The 18,611-nt window shown below is 49.9% G+C and overlaps 7 protein-coding genes across 7 annotated transcripts; 5 read left to right on the plus strand and 2 right to left on the minus strand.

Annotated features, from left to right (window-relative positions):
- The first annotated feature begins 1,091 nt into the window (after nt 1-1,091).
- LOC6525390 (serine/threonine-protein kinase Nek2) lies at nt 1,092-3,685 on the plus strand. The gene has a single exon (XM_002101189.4). The coding sequence runs from the start codon at nt 1,218-1,220 to the stop codon at nt 3,438-3,440; it is 2,223 nt and encodes a 740-aa protein (XP_002101225.1). The 5' UTR covers nt 1,092-1,217; the 3' UTR covers nt 3,441-3,685.
- A 284-nt stretch (nt 3,686-3,969) lies between these two features.
- On the plus strand, nt 3,970-5,468 carry LOC6525391 (acetyl-CoA acetyltransferase B, mitochondrial). Its single transcript, XM_002101190.4, has one exon. It carries the CDS (start codon nt 4,092-4,094, stop codon nt 5,322-5,324), a length of 1,233 nt encoding a protein of 410 aa, XP_002101226.1. The 5' UTR covers nt 3,970-4,091; the 3' UTR covers nt 5,325-5,468.
- A 280-nt stretch (nt 5,469-5,748) lies between these two features.
- Nucleotides 5,749-7,696, minus strand: LOC6525392. The gene is made up of 4 exons (XM_002101191.4): nt 7,371-7,696; nt 6,797-7,310; nt 6,553-6,741; nt 5,749-6,414 (listed from the first exon to the last, which is right to left on the minus strand). Exons 1-4 carry the CDS (start codon nt 7,694-7,696, stop codon nt 5,749-5,751), a joined length of 1,695 nt encoding a protein of 564 aa, XP_002101227.2.
- A 673-nt stretch (nt 7,697-8,369) lies between these two features.
- Nucleotides 8,370-10,470, plus strand: LOC6525393. Its single transcript, XM_015190791.2, has 3 exons — nt 8,370-8,756; nt 8,813-9,335; nt 9,400-10,470. Exons 1-3 carry the CDS (start codon nt 8,398-8,400, stop codon nt 10,378-10,380), a joined length of 1,863 nt encoding a protein of 620 aa, XP_015046277.1. The 5' UTR covers nt 8,370-8,397; the 3' UTR covers nt 10,381-10,470.
- Nucleotides 10,471-10,525: 55 nt separating this feature from the next.
- Nucleotides 10,526-12,566, plus strand: LOC26535388. Its single transcript, XM_015190792.2, has 2 exons — nt 10,526-11,488; nt 11,550-12,566. Exons 1-2 carry the CDS (start codon nt 10,676-10,678, stop codon nt 12,564-12,566), a joined length of 1,830 nt encoding a protein of 609 aa, XP_015046278.1. The 5' UTR covers nt 10,526-10,675.
- A 1,324-nt stretch (nt 12,567-13,890) lies between these two features.
- On the plus strand, nt 13,891-15,732 carry LOC6525394. Its single transcript, XM_039376079.2, has 2 exons — nt 13,891-14,237; nt 14,292-15,732. The coding sequence occupies exons 1-2, from the start codon at nt 13,891-13,893 to the stop codon at nt 15,730-15,732; spliced, it is 1,788 nt and encodes a 595-aa protein (XP_039232013.1).
- A 51-nt stretch (nt 15,733-15,783) lies between these two features.
- Nucleotides 15,784-17,974, minus strand: LOC6525395. The gene is made up of 2 exons (XM_002101194.4): nt 16,910-17,974; nt 15,784-16,828 (listed from the first exon to the last, which is right to left on the minus strand). The coding sequence occupies exons 1-2, from the start codon at nt 17,765-17,767 to the stop codon at nt 15,806-15,808; spliced, it is 1,881 nt and encodes a 626-aa protein (XP_002101230.1). The 5' UTR covers nt 17,768-17,974; the 3' UTR covers nt 15,784-15,805.
- Nucleotides 17,975-18,611: the final 637 nt, after the last annotated feature.

The following is an 18,611-nucleotide window of genomic DNA, read 5'->3' on the forward strand; positions in this document are numbered from 1 at the left end:
AGTGGTTTGCCAAAAGTAGTCTATCATATGAGTTTCGTTAAGTGGGATTCGATGATCTGATATATACATATATATATAACTTCAACAACATCTGGATTTGTAATATTTTCATAAGCGTTAACCAAACGATAATATTACCAAACTATTTTTAAACAAGATCCCCCTAAAACTATCATTCGTACGCCCATGCTCTTACGTTTGTAACTGCTTCCAGCTGAAACCGTTAGACAGACCGAGCGGAGAATCGCTCACTTCAAATATGAAATATGAAATCCGATAAGGACATTTCCACTTTTACAAACAAGGCAGCAAATTGAAATGCCAATGCAACAAAACTAATTTATTTTTATGTCTGAGAGCTAGGGGTTTGCATTCGGTTTTGGATTCCGGTTCAAGATCAGACTTGGGCTCGAGTTCCAGAATTGAGCGTGATGAATCGCTGGAATTGTGTTCTTGGGCGTGCTGCCCCTTTCTAGCCCATTGTTTTCAATGGTCAGCAGTTTGTACACAGGCGCAGTGGGATCAAATGGAGCGGATTTTCCAGATTTTCGCCTTACAAGTGCTCTCTCTCTCACAGCGGGGGAGAGCGTGAGCGAGGAGGTGAGATACCAAAGATTTGCAAGTGGATACCGGTGCTTGGTGGGTGCGAGCGAGAGGGTAACAGCACGATCTTTATTCCTGGAAGGAAACGAGAGATCCAGACGTGCAACAATAACAAGGCAGTGCTGGAGGTACTTGGCGGGAAAAAAGCCAAATTGGCCATTAGCAGCCAGGTGCGAAAGGGTTTTATTGGAAGGTTATTTAAATGAAGGTCATTTTGACTGCTATAAATTTCAATCGGTAGTTGTAAATTTAAATATTTGAATAGTTTTATATTTCAATCCAATTTACAAATTATTTTTATGTAAATATATTATGGGACATTAATTTTTATCTTTACTGAACTTGGCATTTAAACAATGTAGTTTGTATCTGGCTTGTTTTTAGAATATTCAGTTGTCCCCGCCATATTTAGCGGGCTAGCGACATCACTAGCCCCTCTTCCTCGCGCACTTGTTGCTCTCTCTCTCTCCCGTTTTTGCAGGTAGCCATGAGAATTCCAGAAATCCTGCATCCCAAAAACCAGTCTCAATTCGTGTTTGGGTTTCGAAGCAAGCGGATCATTTGAAATAGGCGGCAGAATAACCAAAATAAAAGTGACAAAGATTTAAGGTACAATGAACGGAGAGGAATCTGCCGGCATGGACTTTTCGCAAAAGACCCTGCAGGATTACGAGGTTTTGGCCGTGATGGGGAATGGATCCTTCGGCACCTGCTACAAGGTGCGCGACAAGAGCACCGGGGAATTGTTCGCCTGGAAGGGTATGAACTATGATGAACTGGACGAGGCCAAGTGCGATGCCTTGGTTTCCGAGATCAGTGTACTGCGGCAGCTTCAGCATCCCAATATTGTGCAGTACTACCACCATCTGGTGAACCGAGAGGCCAAGTCAGTGTACATTGTGATGGAGTGCTGTGCCGGCGGCGATCTCGCCCAGATTGTCCAGCGTGCGAGGTCCCAAAGGAAGCGGTTCGAGGAGCCCTACATCTGGCGGGTGCTCTTCCAACTTTGCCGGGCGCTTCAGGTGTGCCACAACAAAATCCCCAACGGGACCATCTTGCATCGCGATATCAAGCCGGCTAATATCTTTCTGGATGCGGCCGGGAATGCCAAACTGGGAGATTTCGGCCTGGCCAGGATGCTGCGACGAGATCAGAGCTTTGCCGCCTCATTCGTGGGCACGCCGCACTACATGAGCCCGGAGTTGGTGAAGGGCAGGAAATACGACCGGAAGAGCGATGTCTGGGCCGTGGGTTGTCTGGTCTACGAGATGTGCGCCCTGCGGCCGCCGTTTCGCGGTAGAGCCTTTGACCAGTTGTCCGAAAAGATCGCCCAGGGTGAATTCAGTCGGATTCCGGCGGTCTATAGTGCTGATTTGCAGGAGATCATCGCCTTCATGCTGGCAGTGGATCATGAACAGCGTCCTGGCATCGAGGTTATCATTCGGCATCCGCTGGTGGTGCGTAATATCAGCGAGTTGGATGGCAAGTTTCCAAGTCTAGTTGATGCTGGAGAAGACTTCTTCACACTGCCTTCTGGCGGAAGACTTTTCGAGGACGAAGAGGAGGATGAGGTACACCCAGAGTTATCGAGCACCATGTTTACGGAACAGTACAGCTTCAATGAAGGCTATGGGCAAAGGCGCCTCAGCGTCACTGGTGTTTTTACTCCAGATTTGCGAAGTGAACTTTTCTACTCCGCCAAGCGAAAGATCTTTCCTGCAAAAAAACTACAGCTCTCGGATCCCGCCCTATATGAAAGTATAAGGAGAGAGGAGCAAGCGGAGGAGAGGCAGGTGGAAATGGAGCAGGAGCGGCGCCGCAGGAAGGAACAGGAGCAGCTGAAAAATGGACAAGAAACCCTTAAAAAGGAGCTTTTGAAGGAAGCCAATAGCAGTCCACGTGCTCTTACCCAAAACATATTCGATGAGGTACTGAAGACCCGTCTCCACGCAATTCGTGCCCAAGAGTCCCTGTTGCAGCAGAAGCTAGATGAGCTGCAGGCCAGGGAGCAGGAGTTACAGCTGGCCGAGCAGCGTGTTCAATCGCTGGAGCGGCAGATGCAGGAAAAACTTATGCAGCAGGAGAAACACACTTGCAGTTGCAGACAGCCCATTGCTCCGCCCATTCCACCGAGGAAGCCAGCGAAATCGCACCATGATGACACCTACTGCACCATTGAACTCAACGAAACATCGCCCACGGTGGCTAAACTCAATTTGGCCACTCTTCCGGCACCAAAATCGCTAAACACTTTGCGTAAGGTTACCTTCAAGTCGCCACAAAAGTTTGTCACGTATGGCATCGAGAACATGCCCCCACCGACGGTGAATCCGGCAGTGAATAATCCGCCCACTGGTGTTCCCATGCAAATGAGCGTATCCAGCAATGATTCCGGGGACAGCCAGGCCTCCTCCACCCGCAGGAAGTCCATACTCTCGCTTTTCGGATTGAGTCGCGGATCCAAGGCAACCTCCAAATCCTTGCCAGCGGTCAACCAGGCAGCCCAAGCAGCTGCAACTCGCGTGCAGCGACCTCCTTTGGCCGTTAAGCCACCGATCACCCAGGAGCAGCCGGCAGCAGTTCCGCCAGTGGCCAATCTCTGGACAAAGGAGCAAAAGAAACAGGCCTTCGAGCTGCTGGCGGCCATGAATGCGGCGGAGAGGGAGGCCAGCGGTAGTGGTGTCGGTGGAACTGGACCCGGTGGAGCACGTCGCCAGCATCTGCGGCAATCGGTGAGGGAGCGGAACTCCACGCTCCAGCGAAACCGCATGCGCAGATCCTTGGTGGTGGCCAGTGGCCATCAGAAGCTAACAACGCGCGACCAGATGGTGATCTGAGCAGTTTGAGCCAGCGAGATGTGCAGTCCAGGAGCCATGGCAACCATGGGAGACTATGAGCGTTGTGATGTGGAATAAGTTCCGAAATATTTACACTATTTTTTGTGCAACAATTTTTTTTTGAATTGCCATATTTTACACCCGTATTATTAGCATTAAGATACTATTTTTTTCAGCTGCCATTAAGTGTGCAATTCGCATTAGTCTTATAAATAAATATACATTGCTTAAATATGAAACAATTGTGCTTAATATCTGGATTTTTGTGTTTTTGTTTAATGTTGTTTGCTGGTAACCGTTAAATTCAATTAACGCATTTACAGTGCTGGGTATTGCCAAAAAATAATATATAAACGAAGCCTTTTTGCAATATAGTACCCAAGCAAGATCCTTAACAACATCATAATTTAAAAATAATTAAATTTAAAAATGCTAAATGATAAAAATTACTACTCTCCTCTTATTTAACACTTGCCAACACTTTTAGCGCGCCAGCTGTTGCCTATCGATTGACCGATTACCGGTTTGTTACGCAAGCAACAGGTCTGGCGTGATTTCTGATTGGATTCCGATTGGGTTCTTGTCATTTCCCAGTGTGATTGCTGTGCTAGTTGATACAATTTAATTAAATACAATTTAATTAATTCCAAGATGTCCGCCCGACTGCTGCTGGCCACGCGTCGCTGGAGCGCCCAGCGCAACTACAGCTCCAAGATCGCCGAAGTTGTGGTGGTTTCGGCAGCCCGCACACCAATCGGCAGCTTCCAGAGCCAATTGGCCCCACTGACGGCCACCCAATTGGGAGCCCGTGCCATTGAGGCGGCGATCGAAAAGGCCGGTATTGCAAAGACCGATGTCCAGGAGGTGATCATGGGCAATGTGGTATCTGCCGGTCTGGGACAGGCACCCGCCCGTCAGGCAGCCATCTTCGCCGGACTGCCCACCAATGTGTGCTGCACCACGGTGAACAAGGTGTGCTCCTCGGGCATGAAGTCCGTGATGCTGGGCGCCCAATCATTGATGCTCGGCTATGCGGATGTGGTCGTTGCCGGCGGCATGGAGTCCATGTCGAATGTGCCCTACTACCTGAAGAGGGGCGCCACGCCCTATGGCGGCGTCAATCTCACCGACGGCATTGTGTTCGATGGCCTCTGGGATGTGTACAACAAGTTCCACATGGGCAACTGTGCCGAAAATACGGCCAAAAAACTGGAAATCACACGTCAGCAGCAGGATGACTTCGCCATCGAGTCCTACAAGCGATCCGCGGCCGCTTGGGCAAACAAGGTGTTCCAGGATGAGATTGCACCGGTGAAGATTCAGCAGAAGAGGAAGCCGGAGATCGTTGTCGCCGAGGATGAAGAGTACAAGCGTGTGAACTTCGATAAGTTTGGTCAGTTGGCCACCGTTTTCCAGCGCGAAAATGGCACAGTGACAGCGGGTAATGCCTCCACGTTGAATGATGGTGGTGCCGCCGTTGTATTGATGAGTGCCGAGGCAGCGCAGAAGGCGGGCATTAAGCCGCTTGCCAGGATTGTGGCCTTCCAGGATGCGGAGACCGATCCCATTGACTTTCCCATTGCCCCAGCACTGGCCATTCCCAAATTACTGAAGCGTGCCGGCGTTCGCAAGGAAGATGTGGCCATGTGGGAGGTGAACGAGGCCTTCTCCCTGGTCGTTTTGGCCAATATCAAGAAACTGGATGTGGATCCCGCCAAGGTGAATGTACACGGCGGTGCCGTCTCCATTGGCCATCCGATTGGCATGTCCGGTGCCCGTCTGGTGGCCCATCTTTCGCACAGCCTGAAGAAGGGCGAGCTGGGATGCGCCTCCATTTGCAATGGCGGCGGTGGCGCCTCCTCCATTCTCATCGAGAAGCTGTAAGGTCAGGTCACCTGCTGGACCTGCTCTCAACCAGAAATGCATTTACTACCGATCCATCGAGATCATTGTGGAAAGCTCTATGTTTTTTTTTAAATTGTTTAACGAAATATTGTGATGTGCATAATAAAATTATGAAACAGTGAATAATTATATGTACATATGTATATCAAGTCAGTGTTCTTCCATGTCGGTGATTGGGTTCAAAGTCTAAACAACTTGTATTTGTTCTGTGAAAAACCTGTGAAGTGCTAAAAAGATTCTTTGATTATCTGGAAAGGATAACCTATTTAATATTTCCTAGATTTTCTCTGAATATGTAATAATATCCGTTTTAGGGGATTTATTTTCACAATATATTTTCATAATATATTTTCATAATATATTTTCATAATATATTTAGTAATAATTAGTAAAATATTTTGGTTCAGATACCTGCTTGTCTGGTGGCCAGGAGTTCGCACACGAAGACGACGAGCGAGAGGAGATAGAGTCCTGCGGTCAGGATGTAGACCGCCCACAGATCCGGCTGTCGGATGCGCTTCTCCCGGTACAGGAACCGACTGCGAAAGTACCGCTCGCTGGCCACTTGACCCGCCCAGTGGTGCAGCAGGCCGACGGTTCGTATGGACATGACCAGGTGGTCCAGGTGAGCGGCCAGATGCGAGTGCTTCTGCAGGTAAATGGCCAGCTGCTGCTCCAGTACGTCCTGCGGTATGATGTGATACGCGCCCGCCCGATGGCCGCGTTGGGTGAGATGGAGCAGTGCATCCTGGGAGATTAGGCCAAAGAAAAGCGGATGTGAGCCGGCTCCTTCGCGCTGCGTACAGCGATCCAAAGTGCGCAGCACCTCCTCCTCCCGTTCGGAGGACACAATCACCGACTTGAGACCCAGCAGATCCTGCAGACTGGGCACCTCCCGCAGATCTTGCCACGTGGTTCGACCCATCACGGCCGCATAGTCGCCATGGGTTAGATCCGGCAAGCTGCCCGGCAAACGCTGATGCAGATGGTAGCGCAGGATGAAGAACAGCAGAGCCGAGTACATGGATCTAACGATCAGGCCGAAGATCAGCCAGCTGGCGAAGAGCAACTGCAGCGACGGACACTCGGGGGGATCGATGGGCAGGCCAAGGGCGGCGGCATAGACCGCCAGGACGAGAGCCAGCCGATCCCCAGCGCTGCGTCAATGGAGCAGTGCCAGGCAGGATATGCTCAAGAAGCTGGACACCAGGCAGATCCAAGTGAGCGCCTGAAAGGGAAACGACCAGATCTCCAGGCTGGTCAGGTTGTGGGCATTCAGGAGCAGGCATCCCACCACGCGGTTCGAGTAATGCGGAAACACGGGCGTCAGATTCGTTGCGTACTGGATGCGCTTCCTCACATAGCCAATCGCCAGGTGGGCTCTGCGTTCCTGGACCTTTTGGAATATACATACATATTACACTTGGGCATTCGCGAATGCTCGATCCTACCAGCTTCTGGAGCAACTGCTTCTCCGACCAGGTAGTGCGATTCCTTAGCTGATCCTGCAAGCCCGCAAACTGTATGCTAAAGTTCATCCTGTGCGACAACTCCTGCAGCAGTCGCCCCTCCAAGCCGCGCAGCCCGAGCAGTCCGCGCTGCCCCTCATCCAGATCCAAAAAGGGCGACACTCTTCTGGCCAAGACCACCAAGGGGCAGCCGTTGAGGTTGTGCAGCTTGGAGGGAAAGTAGTCGCGATGCTGCCACGATGCGCCCAGAAACCTATTGATCCTGGTGGGCTGGGAATCGTTGCACTGGCCGGCTGCGTAGGGGTAGTACGTGTGGAGCAGCACCTGGCCGCCGGAACTCTGCGTCATCACATTGCAGTTGATGAGCTGGTGGCGCCAGCAGTACGCGAACACGCCCTGCATGTCGTGCGGAATCAGTGCATCCCGCTGCTGCAGAAAGATGAAGTAGTACTCGCTGTTGTCCGACTGCGCCGTATACGTGTGGATCTCAATGTCGCTACAGGGTATGATAATTTACAATTGCAGGGTGTTATTAATACTAGCATGACTAGCTTACAGCAGCGCATCCAACGAGTCCACCAGCAGCAGATTGTGCGTCCTTGGTCCGGCGATCCGTCGCGGACGACCGAGCTCGACCAGGACCAGCTGGACAATCATGGTGTCCACGCTCTCGTAGAGCAGCTGCATAATGTTGCGATAGAAGTTCATGGGACTGGGTCGCCGGCAGGAGAGGACCACAATGAAGGCGGGTGCGATGCGCTGATAGAAGTCCTCGATGAAGACGCGCAGTGCCGCGGCCACGTGATGATTTATGGACGCCGCCTGCGTCTGGGCGCCGATGTACTTCATCGACTCGAAATGCAGCAGGCTGGTCACGTTCATGTCCGTCTATCGAAATCCGGCTGGAATACTGCCGCAGTTAAGCGGCATCCGCATGGAATTCTATTTCAATGCGCACGCTATTTACAACTCATTAAGTCGCCAAGTCAAACACAACTATTGTGGCACACGCATCAAGTTGGACAATTAGCCGGGTATCTACTCCCACAGCTGGTGGTCAATCGTAAATGTCCAACTTAATATGGCCCATAAGGTGGTGGCTATGAGGCGACCCTAATAATCATATAATCCTGTATGTGGATGGGTCGGCAGGTAGGAGGGTTCACTTCATAAGGTGGTGGGCATTGCTGCCTTGATTGATGTAATCTGGAAAATCAGGATTCTTTATGTCCTTACACTGAACTTTTATATTTTCACTGCACTTTGTTTGTAACAAATAACTAAATTATAAATATAAATGAATTAATAAATAATTAAATAATTGCTAACAATACAAATAGCTCAAATTATTTATAAGAACGTGACATGGAGTTCCCACCTTCAAGTTGCCACATATTTACTTTTAATTAGTGCAATCTCCGTAAAGATCTGATCCTGAATTAACGTCGAACCCAGTCCAGAGTAACCCAGTCCATAGTGACCCAGTCCAGAGTGACCCAGTCCAGAGTGACCCAGTCCAGAGTAACCCAGTCCAAGTCCCAGTCGCTGTCCCTCCCTCGCAGTCGAGCATTAAAGTTGGCGCCATGAACACCAGCTCCGATTCCAATCCCAGTTCCAGCCTAAGTTACTCGATCTACAGCAGCTACGTGGAGCACTCGAGGATCGACATGCAGGGCGAGGAGGCGAATCTCTATGTGGCCCGGGCACTGCGGCTGGTCATCGAGAATGTGCTGGCCCAGCTGAGCACCACACTGGTGGTGGCCATTTCCACGCGCCACCTGGGCACCGCACACTGGTTCGAGTACATGATGAACAGCCTGATGGATTCGTGGCGCATGGTGGCCGTGCAGCTGATACGCATACGTCCGGATTTGGTGGCCAATCCGGTGGTGGGAAGGAAACGCGTCAGCCTCTTGATGGTGGACTCCTATCAGGGTTTGCTGTATGCTAGCTAATTACATAACATTTTCTACGTCCAACTAAATCTGGTTTATTTAGCGACACCAACATCACGGCCAACAATGCGGACTTTGATGATCCGGACTACTACTTCATCTTCCTGCAGGCGCGGGATCACCTCATTCCCAAGCAGCTACAGCTGATCCTCGATCACTGTCTGGCTCACTTCTGGCTGCACTGCAACGTGATGATCCAAACTGCCCAAGTGGAGGTGCTGGTCTATACCTATTATCCCTATACGGCGAACGCCTGCCAGGCGGCTCATCCCATTCCGGTGAACACGTTCGATGGCCGCCAGTGGAAGGTGGCCCAGATGTTTCCCGACAAACTCAGCCAGATGCACGGCTGTCCACTGACCGTGCTCACCTGGCCACAGCCGCCGTTCGTCGAGTTGCACTGGGATCCACAGCGCAATCGTAGCCGGGGCAGTGGCTTCGAGATTCAGCTGGTGGAGCAACTGGCTCGGCGCATGAACTTCAGCCTGGAGCTGGTCAATATGGCGCTGCTGCGTCCAGACGCCTATCGCCTGGCGGAGGGCTCCAGCGAAGGACCCATCGAAAGGGTATGTAATCATTATGTTGGTGCCTTGGATTATCTAATCCAAATCGAAACCCTTTTGATTGCAGCTCCTGCAGCGGAGTGTGAACATCAGCATGGGCTACTTCCGGAGCACGGCGCGCCGGAATCAACTGCTCACCACGCCCATGTCGTACTACTCGGCCAATCTGGTGGCCGTGCTCCAGTTGGAGCGCTATCGCATCGGTTCGCTTGCCCTCTTGGTGTTCCCCTTTCAGCTGTCCGTTTGGATGCTCCTGCTGCTGGCACTGCTGATCCATCTGGGCATCCATCTGCCCTGCGGGCGGAGGAGGGGGAATGGAGTTGGTGGCGGAGGATTGCAGGTGGTGGCCCTGCTTTTGGGCGCCGCCTTGGCCCGACTGCCACGCCCCTGGAGGCATCGCTTCATCGCCGCCCACTGGCTGTGGGCCAGCATACCGCTGAGGATATCCTATCAGTCCCTGCTCTTTCACTTGATCCGCCTGCAACTGTACAGCACACCATCGTTTTCGCTGGACCAACTGCTGGCGGAGGGATTCCAGGGTATTTGCACGGCGAATACCCAGCGCTTGCTGCTCGAGATGCCACAGGTGGCCCGGGATCCGGATAGTTTTCAATCCCTGGACACACCCTCCGATTGGGACGTATTGAATGTGCTAACGCGGAATAGGAATCGTAAAATCTTCGCCGTGGCCAATCAGGATGTCACCATATCCTTTCTGCACTCCAGCGCACATCCCAATGCCTTTCACGTCGTCAAGCAGCCGGTGAATGTGGAATACACGGGCATGTATATGCCCAAACACTCGTTCCTCTACGAGAAGTTGGACGACGACATACGGCGTCTGGATGCCAGCGGTTTTATCCACGCCTGGCGACGCGCCTCCTTTGCCACCGTCCATCGCATGGAGCAGCAGGTGCGTCTGACCAGTCGGCGGTACATTAACCATGCCAAGCTCTCCGGCATCTACGTGGTCATGGCGGGTCTGTATCTTCTAGCTGGTCTCGTCTTCGCCGGCGAGCTACTACTAGAAAGAAGAGTACGGAACTAGAAGAGTACTTGAGATATATATCTACATAGCATACAGATAAGCAGACTTAAGATGTCTTATATCTTAAAATATAAGTATGATTTAATGTTATGTTTCTTTGAAGTTTTTTTTAAAGTATTTTTGACCCACTTTCTGCTGGGCAAGAGAAAGAACCATTAATCACGAACCTTTTTCCGTGCAATTAGCATGAAAGTTACACAAAACTTCGGGGGTTTCTGTGTTGATTCAGAGGCACGGCGCTGGTCAGGATACGGATATTGAGCCACTTCATTGTGCCACTTCATGTTGCGCCGGGATGAACATCAGCGCACTGCTCAACTCGTACTACGATTTGTCCGGCGAGCAGATGAACCACATCAACGAGTTCGTGGCCCGCGCGGTGCTCCACGTGGTGCACCACTACATCCTCAGTGTGACGCCATCGCTGGTGTTGACCCTCTGCTGCCGGAGCAATCACACGTGCAATTTCTACAACGAGATGATGAGCACATTGTTCCGTGAATGGGGATTGGCCCCACTGCAGATCGTCAATGTGCTGCGTGGTGTGCCATGGCATCCGGTGCCGGGTCGTCGGCACTACAATGTCATCTTCACCGACTCCTTTGCCGCCTTCGAGGAAATCCGCATGGAGTACTATGCCAGAGAGTACAACTACAATGAGCACTATTTCATCTTTCTGCAGGCCAGGGATCGTCTGCTGCAGGGCGAGATGCGACTGATCTTCGACTACTGCTGGCGCTATCGCCTCATCCACTGCAGCATCCAGGTGCAGAAGTCCAACGGTGACATCCTCTTCTATAGCTACTATCCGTTTGGGGAGCATGGTTGTGCGGATATGGAACCACAGCTGATCAATCGCTATAATGGCAGCATGCTCGTCGAACCGGATTTATTCCCACGCAAGTTGAGAAACTTCTTTGGTTGCCCACTAAGATGCGCCCTCTGGAATGTGCCGCCATTTGTCACCTTGGCCGAGGATCAGGAACAGCTGCTGCTGGTCAGCGGTGGCTACGAGGGTCGTTTACTCCTGGCGCTGGCCGAGAAAATGAACTTCACCATTGCCGTGCGCCAGTTGCATGCCAATATGAGGGACGAGGCTCTGGAAATGGTGAGTCCTTTCATGGTGTTCTTTCAAGAACAAAGAACATATTACATTTCGCACTTTCCAGCTGCAACACGACGAGGCGGACTTGACGCTGGGCGGGATCCGGCAGACGGTGGGCAGGGGCATGGTGGCCACCTCGACGAACAACTATCACCAGACCCGCGAGGTATTCGGCGTCCTCGCCTCCAGCTATGAATTGAGTTCCTTCGACATCCTCTTCTACCCGTACCGCCTGCAGATCTGGATGGGCATCCTCGGTGTGGTGGCCCTATCCGCACTCGTCCAATTGCTCGTTGGCCGGATGCTGCGGGAGCGACTGAGATCGCGATTCTGGCTGAATCTGGAGCTAGTCTTCGTGGGCATGCCACTGTTGGAGTGTCCCAGATCGCACACCGCTCGTCTCTATTGTGTGATGCTGATGATGTACACGCTGATCATACGGACCATCTATCAGGGATTACTGTATCATCTGATACGCACCCATCAGCTGAATCGCTGGCCACAGACCATCGAATCGCTGGTGCAAAGGAACTTCACGGTGGTGCTGACGCCCATTGTGCAGGAGGTGCTGGACGAGATTCCCAGTGTGCAGCACATGCGATTCCGCCTGCTGGAAGCGGCCAATTCTGAGCTGGAGCCGCTGTACTTCCTGGAGGCGAATCACCAACTGCGACAGCATGCCACCGCCACCGCCCTGGACATATTCATCCACTTCAATCGCCTGAGCGCGGACAAGATGCATCAGAGGGGCGAGCAGGGAACGGGCGCCCACTTCGAGATTGTTCCCGAGGACATCATCAGCATGCAGTTGACCATGTATCTGGCCAAGCACTCGTTCCTCATCGACCAGCTGAACGAGGAGATCATGTGGATGCGTTCGGTGGGTCTGCTCTCCGTTTGGGCCAGGTGGGAGCTCTCCGAGAGCTATTTGCGCAACGAGCAGAGCTACAAGATCCTCGGCACCATGGAGCTATATGCCATCTTTCTGATGGTCATGGTTGGCCTCATCGTTGGCCTGCTCGTCTTTGTCCTGGAACTTGTGTCCATGCGATCTATATATTTAAGGAAACTTTTTACATAGTTTTTGTACTGAAAGCAACATTAGCTACATTAGCTATAGTTCATATTATTATCATTATCTGTTAGCATTTATATATACTATACTTCATATTATTCATATAAATTATTATTATCTATTAGCATTTATATATACTGTACTTCATATTATTCATATTATTATCATTATCTTTTATTATTTATAACTGCAATAAAAGTTATAAAAGTTTTCACTTAACATTAAAGTTTAGTTTCATTAGCTATACTTCATATTATTATCATTATCTATTATCGTTTATCATTTATGTATACTATAATTCATATTATTCATATTATTATCATTATCTATTAGCATTTATCATTTATATATACTATACTTCATTATCTATTATCATTTATAACTACAATGGAAGTTATGAAAGTATTTACCTAACATTAAAGTACAATTCATTGATTTCTTTGTTCCTGAATGTGTCTAAAAAATGTTATAATTTAATTATAGATGAAATTCTTAGCCAAGGATTTGGTGGATTATAATTCCAAGTGTGGCTGTCGCTGGCAAGCGTGTGGTCTCTATGGAGGTCAGGACATTATCCAGCTATTTGTAAACCTCTTACGGCCGACATGCTGCTCGCATGAACCTGACACTGACGGGGTGTTCCCGGCAATATCCACACACCCACCTACACACACTCTCCACACCTACAACCCACCTCCACCCACAGGTGTGTGTGTGTGTGTGTGTGTGTGCGTGTGTGTGTGCCGCTGATGGTGTTAATTTATGGTTATGCGCCTCATGCATAATACTGACACCCGAAACCTGTCACGCACATGCCTCCGGAACGGTTCAGTTGGGTGGATTGGGTGGATTGGGTGGTTGGGTGGCTAGCTGCCTGGCTGGTGGGTGGATTGGGTGGCTGGTTGGATTGGGTGGTGGCCAGGGGGTGCTCGCCCGTACGCAGCAATTAGTTTAAGTGATGAACACAGATTTGTTAATGCATTACCGTTACAGGCACGTTACTAGAATTAATTCGAATCGCTCGGCATAAACTATTTTATGTGCAATTTAAGTAACTAATTTGAAACATGTGTTTACAACCATATTTTATTGCCACAATAAATCAAAGTTGTCTTAAAAACAATAAGAAAAATTCCTGAATTTTAATATATACTATTACTATTTTTTTAAATAATTTTTTGCACATATGCAACACACTGTATGCATTGCAGATTCTCACAAATTGATAGTGCAGCCAGAAGTGCACTCCCTTGCCAAAACAAATCGACTCCCTCAGCTGAGAATCAAATAAATTGGCTAAAAAAATGTTGCCAAATGTTTCGCATTCGCCATGGAACTTCGCTGCATTGTGGCCGTGCTCCTGGGTCTTTGTGAAGTGCGCGCCATGTGGTGGCCCCACCAACATCCGCTGGAGGAGCAACTGGCCACCCAGATATCCGCTACTCTTCGCAAGATTTTCACCAATGGCCTGGCTGTTGAGAATTTGAGTGTTTTCATTAGCACTGGCTACGAGCAAATGGACAGGGATCGGGTGATACTGGTGCATCGAGTTCTCTATCGCAGCTTATACCAGCCGAATGCTCCAGTGCCCGTTGTCCTGGCCGCCAAAATGAATCGCAAAATAAGCGCCCACATCTTCAGCCAGCTGCTTTTTGTGCAGAATGCCGAGCAGGCCATGTATATCTATATACTTATTTATATTTATAAATTCATATTCCATTTCTTTTTTAGAGCCATAGCCGAGGGAGTGGACAGAAATGTGTTGTGCATCATCGTTTTGCTGACATGCCAGCCGCAACGACCCATTATGACCAGGATTTTCACGTACTTCATGCAGCAGCGTTACAACATCAACGTGGTGATCCTGGTGCCCGGTGTCCATGGTGTCCGGGCCTTCAATGTCCGGCCGTACACCGCCAGCAGTTGCACGAGCGTGGAGCCCGTGGAAACGGACATAAAGGATGGCGATGTATGGGATGTCTTTCCCAGCCGCTTGAAGAACCTACACGGCTGTCCATTGAGCGTGATCGTCTGGGATATACCGCCATATATGCGAGTAAACTGGCAGAGTAGTGATCCAATGGATGGACTGGCCGGATTGGATGGATTGCTCTTGCGGATCGTGGCACGCAAGATGAACTTTACGCTGAAACTGATGGCTAACGAACCGAACGGTTTGATTGGTGGCTCCAGTTACATAAACGGCACCTTCACGGGTGCCTACAAAATGCTGAGGGAGAGAAGGGCCAATATCACCATAGGATGTGCTGCCTGTACACCAGAGAGATCCACCTACCTGGAGTCCACCAGTCCCTACAGCCAGATGGCCTACATAATCGTGATGCGCGCCAGAAGCGGTTATAGTATCTATGAGGTTATGCTGTTCCCATTCGAAAAGGGCACCTGGCTGGTGGTCAGCACGGTATTGGGTCTGCATTGGTTGGTGGGCAGTCGATGGCGTATGCCATCACCCATTCTGGCCGGCTGGATGCTTTGGATCTTTGTGATCCGAGCCAGTTACGAGGCATCCGTATTCAACTACATACACAACTCACCGGTGAAGCCATCGCCGCGCACTTTGGAGCAGGCCTTGAATGGTGGCTTCCGTTTCATCACCGATCACGCCACCTATCGGATGACCCTGCAGATACCTTCTTTTCAGGGCAAAACTTCCATATCCGCCGGACAGCCGGTGGATGTGTTCGATGCTCTGTTGAAGGCACCCTGGAAAACGGGCGCCTTCACCAGTCGCGCCTTTCTGGCCGCCCACCTGGTTGGGCATAGGCACCATCGCAATCAGCTGTTGATTTTGGGCGAAAAGATCATTGACAATATGCTGTGCGTGTACTTTCCCCAGGGCTCCTATTTCGCCTGGGAGATCAACAATCTGCTATTCAATATGCGTAGCTTTGGCATCTTCCAGCACCATTCGCAGATCCTCGCCTGGAATAGTATGCCCACCACCACCACGGATACGGATACGCCGGGTAAAAGCATACATTCCTCCAAGGAGAGTGCGGCCAGAGGATTTGCCGAGTCCATGAGCTTCGTCCTGGCAGCACTGAATTGCTTGATGGGAGCACTCTGCTTTTCCATTGCGGTCTTTGGTCTGGAACTGCTGAGTCGAAGGCGCCGCTGGACGGGATTAGCATGGCTATTTGAAAGGGTTTAAGTGGAATTTAAATATACTTTTTATGAACTTAAAAACATAATATAATAGTTTAAAAAGCTTCAATATATATTTTTTATGCGGCATATCTGTTAATTACATCCAAAATCCGGCGTAATCTTGAATGCTGCCTGCTCAAAAGCTCCAGGATAAAGACAAGCAAGGCCAGCAGATAGAGTCCTGCGGAGCAAACGAACACTCCACCCAGCCGCCACATGGACAATGGCTTGGGCTCCAGTCTGCGCCGCTTGGCCACCGGTTTGATGCGGTCCAAGTACATCCTGCGATACCGGGCCACAATGCCCGAGGACATCATGGCCATGAGCAGGCGATCGATGCGCCGCTTGAAGTAGGAATGTGGTCGCATGTAGAAGGTTAGGGGCGCGGTCATCAGGGGATCGGGCAGGACGGTGAGGTGCCTCGCATTTGGCCCCGAACGGTAGTCAAACTGATAGATGGTGGGCTGTAGCAGTGCCACTGCAATACCCGCATCATCCTCATCCCGCAGCCGGAGCAATGACTCCTCCTGTGAGAAGACCACTTGGAAATTGGTGCTGGGCATCGAATCCTTGAAGACCGTGCGCAGAGCGGGCAGAATACGGAACTCATAGCCCTTGGCCTGCGCCTCGCCGAGGGTTTTGATCGGCGAACGCATCTCGACATCCTGCAGCAGGAGGTACAACTGACCCGTATAGGCGGCACGGAGTATCAGTGCCTGGAGCAGCCACATGACCAGAATGAATCTGGCAAAGTTCCTTTGCGGATTGTAAATGGCCAGACCGCCGAGCAGACTGCTCCACATGCCCAGGCAGGGACGATGATTGTGCCTGCCCAGCACCAGATGCCGCAGTTCCGGCGCAGCGGTGATCCTCAGATGACTGATCAGCAGGAAACCGAGCAGCAGGCTAACCGCAATGCAGGACCAGATGATGTAGCGAAATGGTCGTGTCAATCGACCCATGGGCGATATGGAACCACCACTCGGTATGACGAGCACAATCGGGAAACTTGCGTGCGAAATACTGGGTAGCATCAGGTCCGAACGGGCTTTGTTGTACATGAAGCACACGAATGTCAGATTCACCTCGCCGTCGACCATCTGCAAAGGCGTGCGTATACTTAATAAAATGGATGTGCATTACGTATACGACTAGGAGAACAGCTCACTAGGTGTACGTACCATTTTCAGGATACCCGTAACATTGCCATCGGGCAAAATTTCGCCGCGGTTCTTATCCTGCCGCTCCAGCAATTTAACTGTGAAGTTCATCCGCTCGGCCAGGGAGCGAAAAATCAAACCCTCGATGCCCAGTATGATCCTGCCACCCGGCGTCTTGGGATCATCTTCGATGTGCACGTAAGGCCGATGCTCGAAGGTGGCCACCACCAATTGGCAGCCATGCAGGTTGCCCAATTTGCTGGGAAAGAGCGGCTTGGTGAGACCGAAACCCGTCGCCGGTGCAGGTAGATCCTGGAAAGCGGTATAGTAGACGGGCAGCGAGGACTGACAGTGATGCGGTCCATACGGATAGTAGGTGTACAAGTGGACGGTGTCATCTCTTTGCAGGAACACAATCACATTGATCACATAGATGTTGAGCAAACGTCGAAACATAATCTTCAGCGACTCCACGGGCTGCTCCTCCAGTCCGGTGTAAACGACCAGAAAGAAGCCATTCCTCTTGTACGGACTGCCCAACTGATTGAGATACATCTCCAGGCGGAAGTACGAACGCAGGCTGTCCAGAAACCAAATGGCAATCGGTCTGCCAGTCAATCCACTTGGTGGCGGCAGTTCCGTATTGTTTTGTTCCGTCATCTCCACGCGGTCATCCTCCAGGAGAAACTGGATTCTGCCCGTGGCCGAGGATCGGAAGAGGGCGGCGTCTATCATATCGTTGTGCAGTCGCCTGCTCTCCCGACTGGTGGGAAACTGCACCACCGCCAGCGGTGTGCTGGTGGCCATTCCATAGTAGTTATCAATGGCCCAAACCAGGGCGTAAACCAGGCTCACATTGTGCACGGCACTGGGCAACATCCTGATTCACCGCCGGCTCCTGGCCAACTGATGTCCTGCTTCAGATTTGGCCAAAACCATGACACGGGTTCGCATGACATGCTTGCTACGCTGGAAATATTAAAATGGTTGCATTTTTTGGATGAGTTAAATGCGAAAATTTCCTGATCTTCAAAGGTTTTGCATCTTTGGGCAGGCTTCTTATTTTATAATATATAATAATAATTTTTGTATATAATTTGTTTATATATTTTTTAATATTAAATTGCACTTCCCGTTACACTTGTCCTTTTTTTTCGGTGCATCAGTTCGTTACTATTATCTAAACAGAAATCACTTAACTGACGGCTCAAATTGCGTGCTGAAAGCTCTATCGGCGAAATATGTTATCTAAAATCACAAAATGCAAATGCACAATAAATTAACTTTAAATATATAAATTGTTAAAAAGCCCTTTTACACGCCGTCGTTGATTGCTTTCACTTTTCTTGTGTAAATACAAAAAGGGCAAGGTAAATATACTTGAATGTAGGTTATGGAAAATATTTGATTACATTTGCAATATTCCAATAATTACTAAACATATTTTTTAACACCTTTGCATTGATTTTTCCTTTTTTTGAATTATATTTGCATAGCTTGGTGGTTATGACAAAAAATAAATAAAAGAAAAGAGTTGCAAGAAATCAATTGTTGCCTTTTTTAAAATGTATAAAATACAACCAACATTTTTTGGGATTTTTATTTAATGAGTTTTTAGTAGGCGGCTTACGCATTTCAGTCGCCGGAATCGTGCTTAAATGTGAGTTATCTCCGGGTCATGAGTAATTTTATATACATACTTAGATCAGAGTCTGCGTTAATC

This window comes from Drosophila yakuba, chromosome X (genome assembly GCF_016746365.2).
Source record: "Drosophila yakuba strain Tai18E2 chromosome X, Prin_Dyak_Tai18E2_2.1, whole genome shotgun sequence".
Taxonomy (NCBI): Eukaryota; Metazoa; Arthropoda; class Insecta; order Diptera; family Drosophilidae; genus Drosophila; species Drosophila yakuba.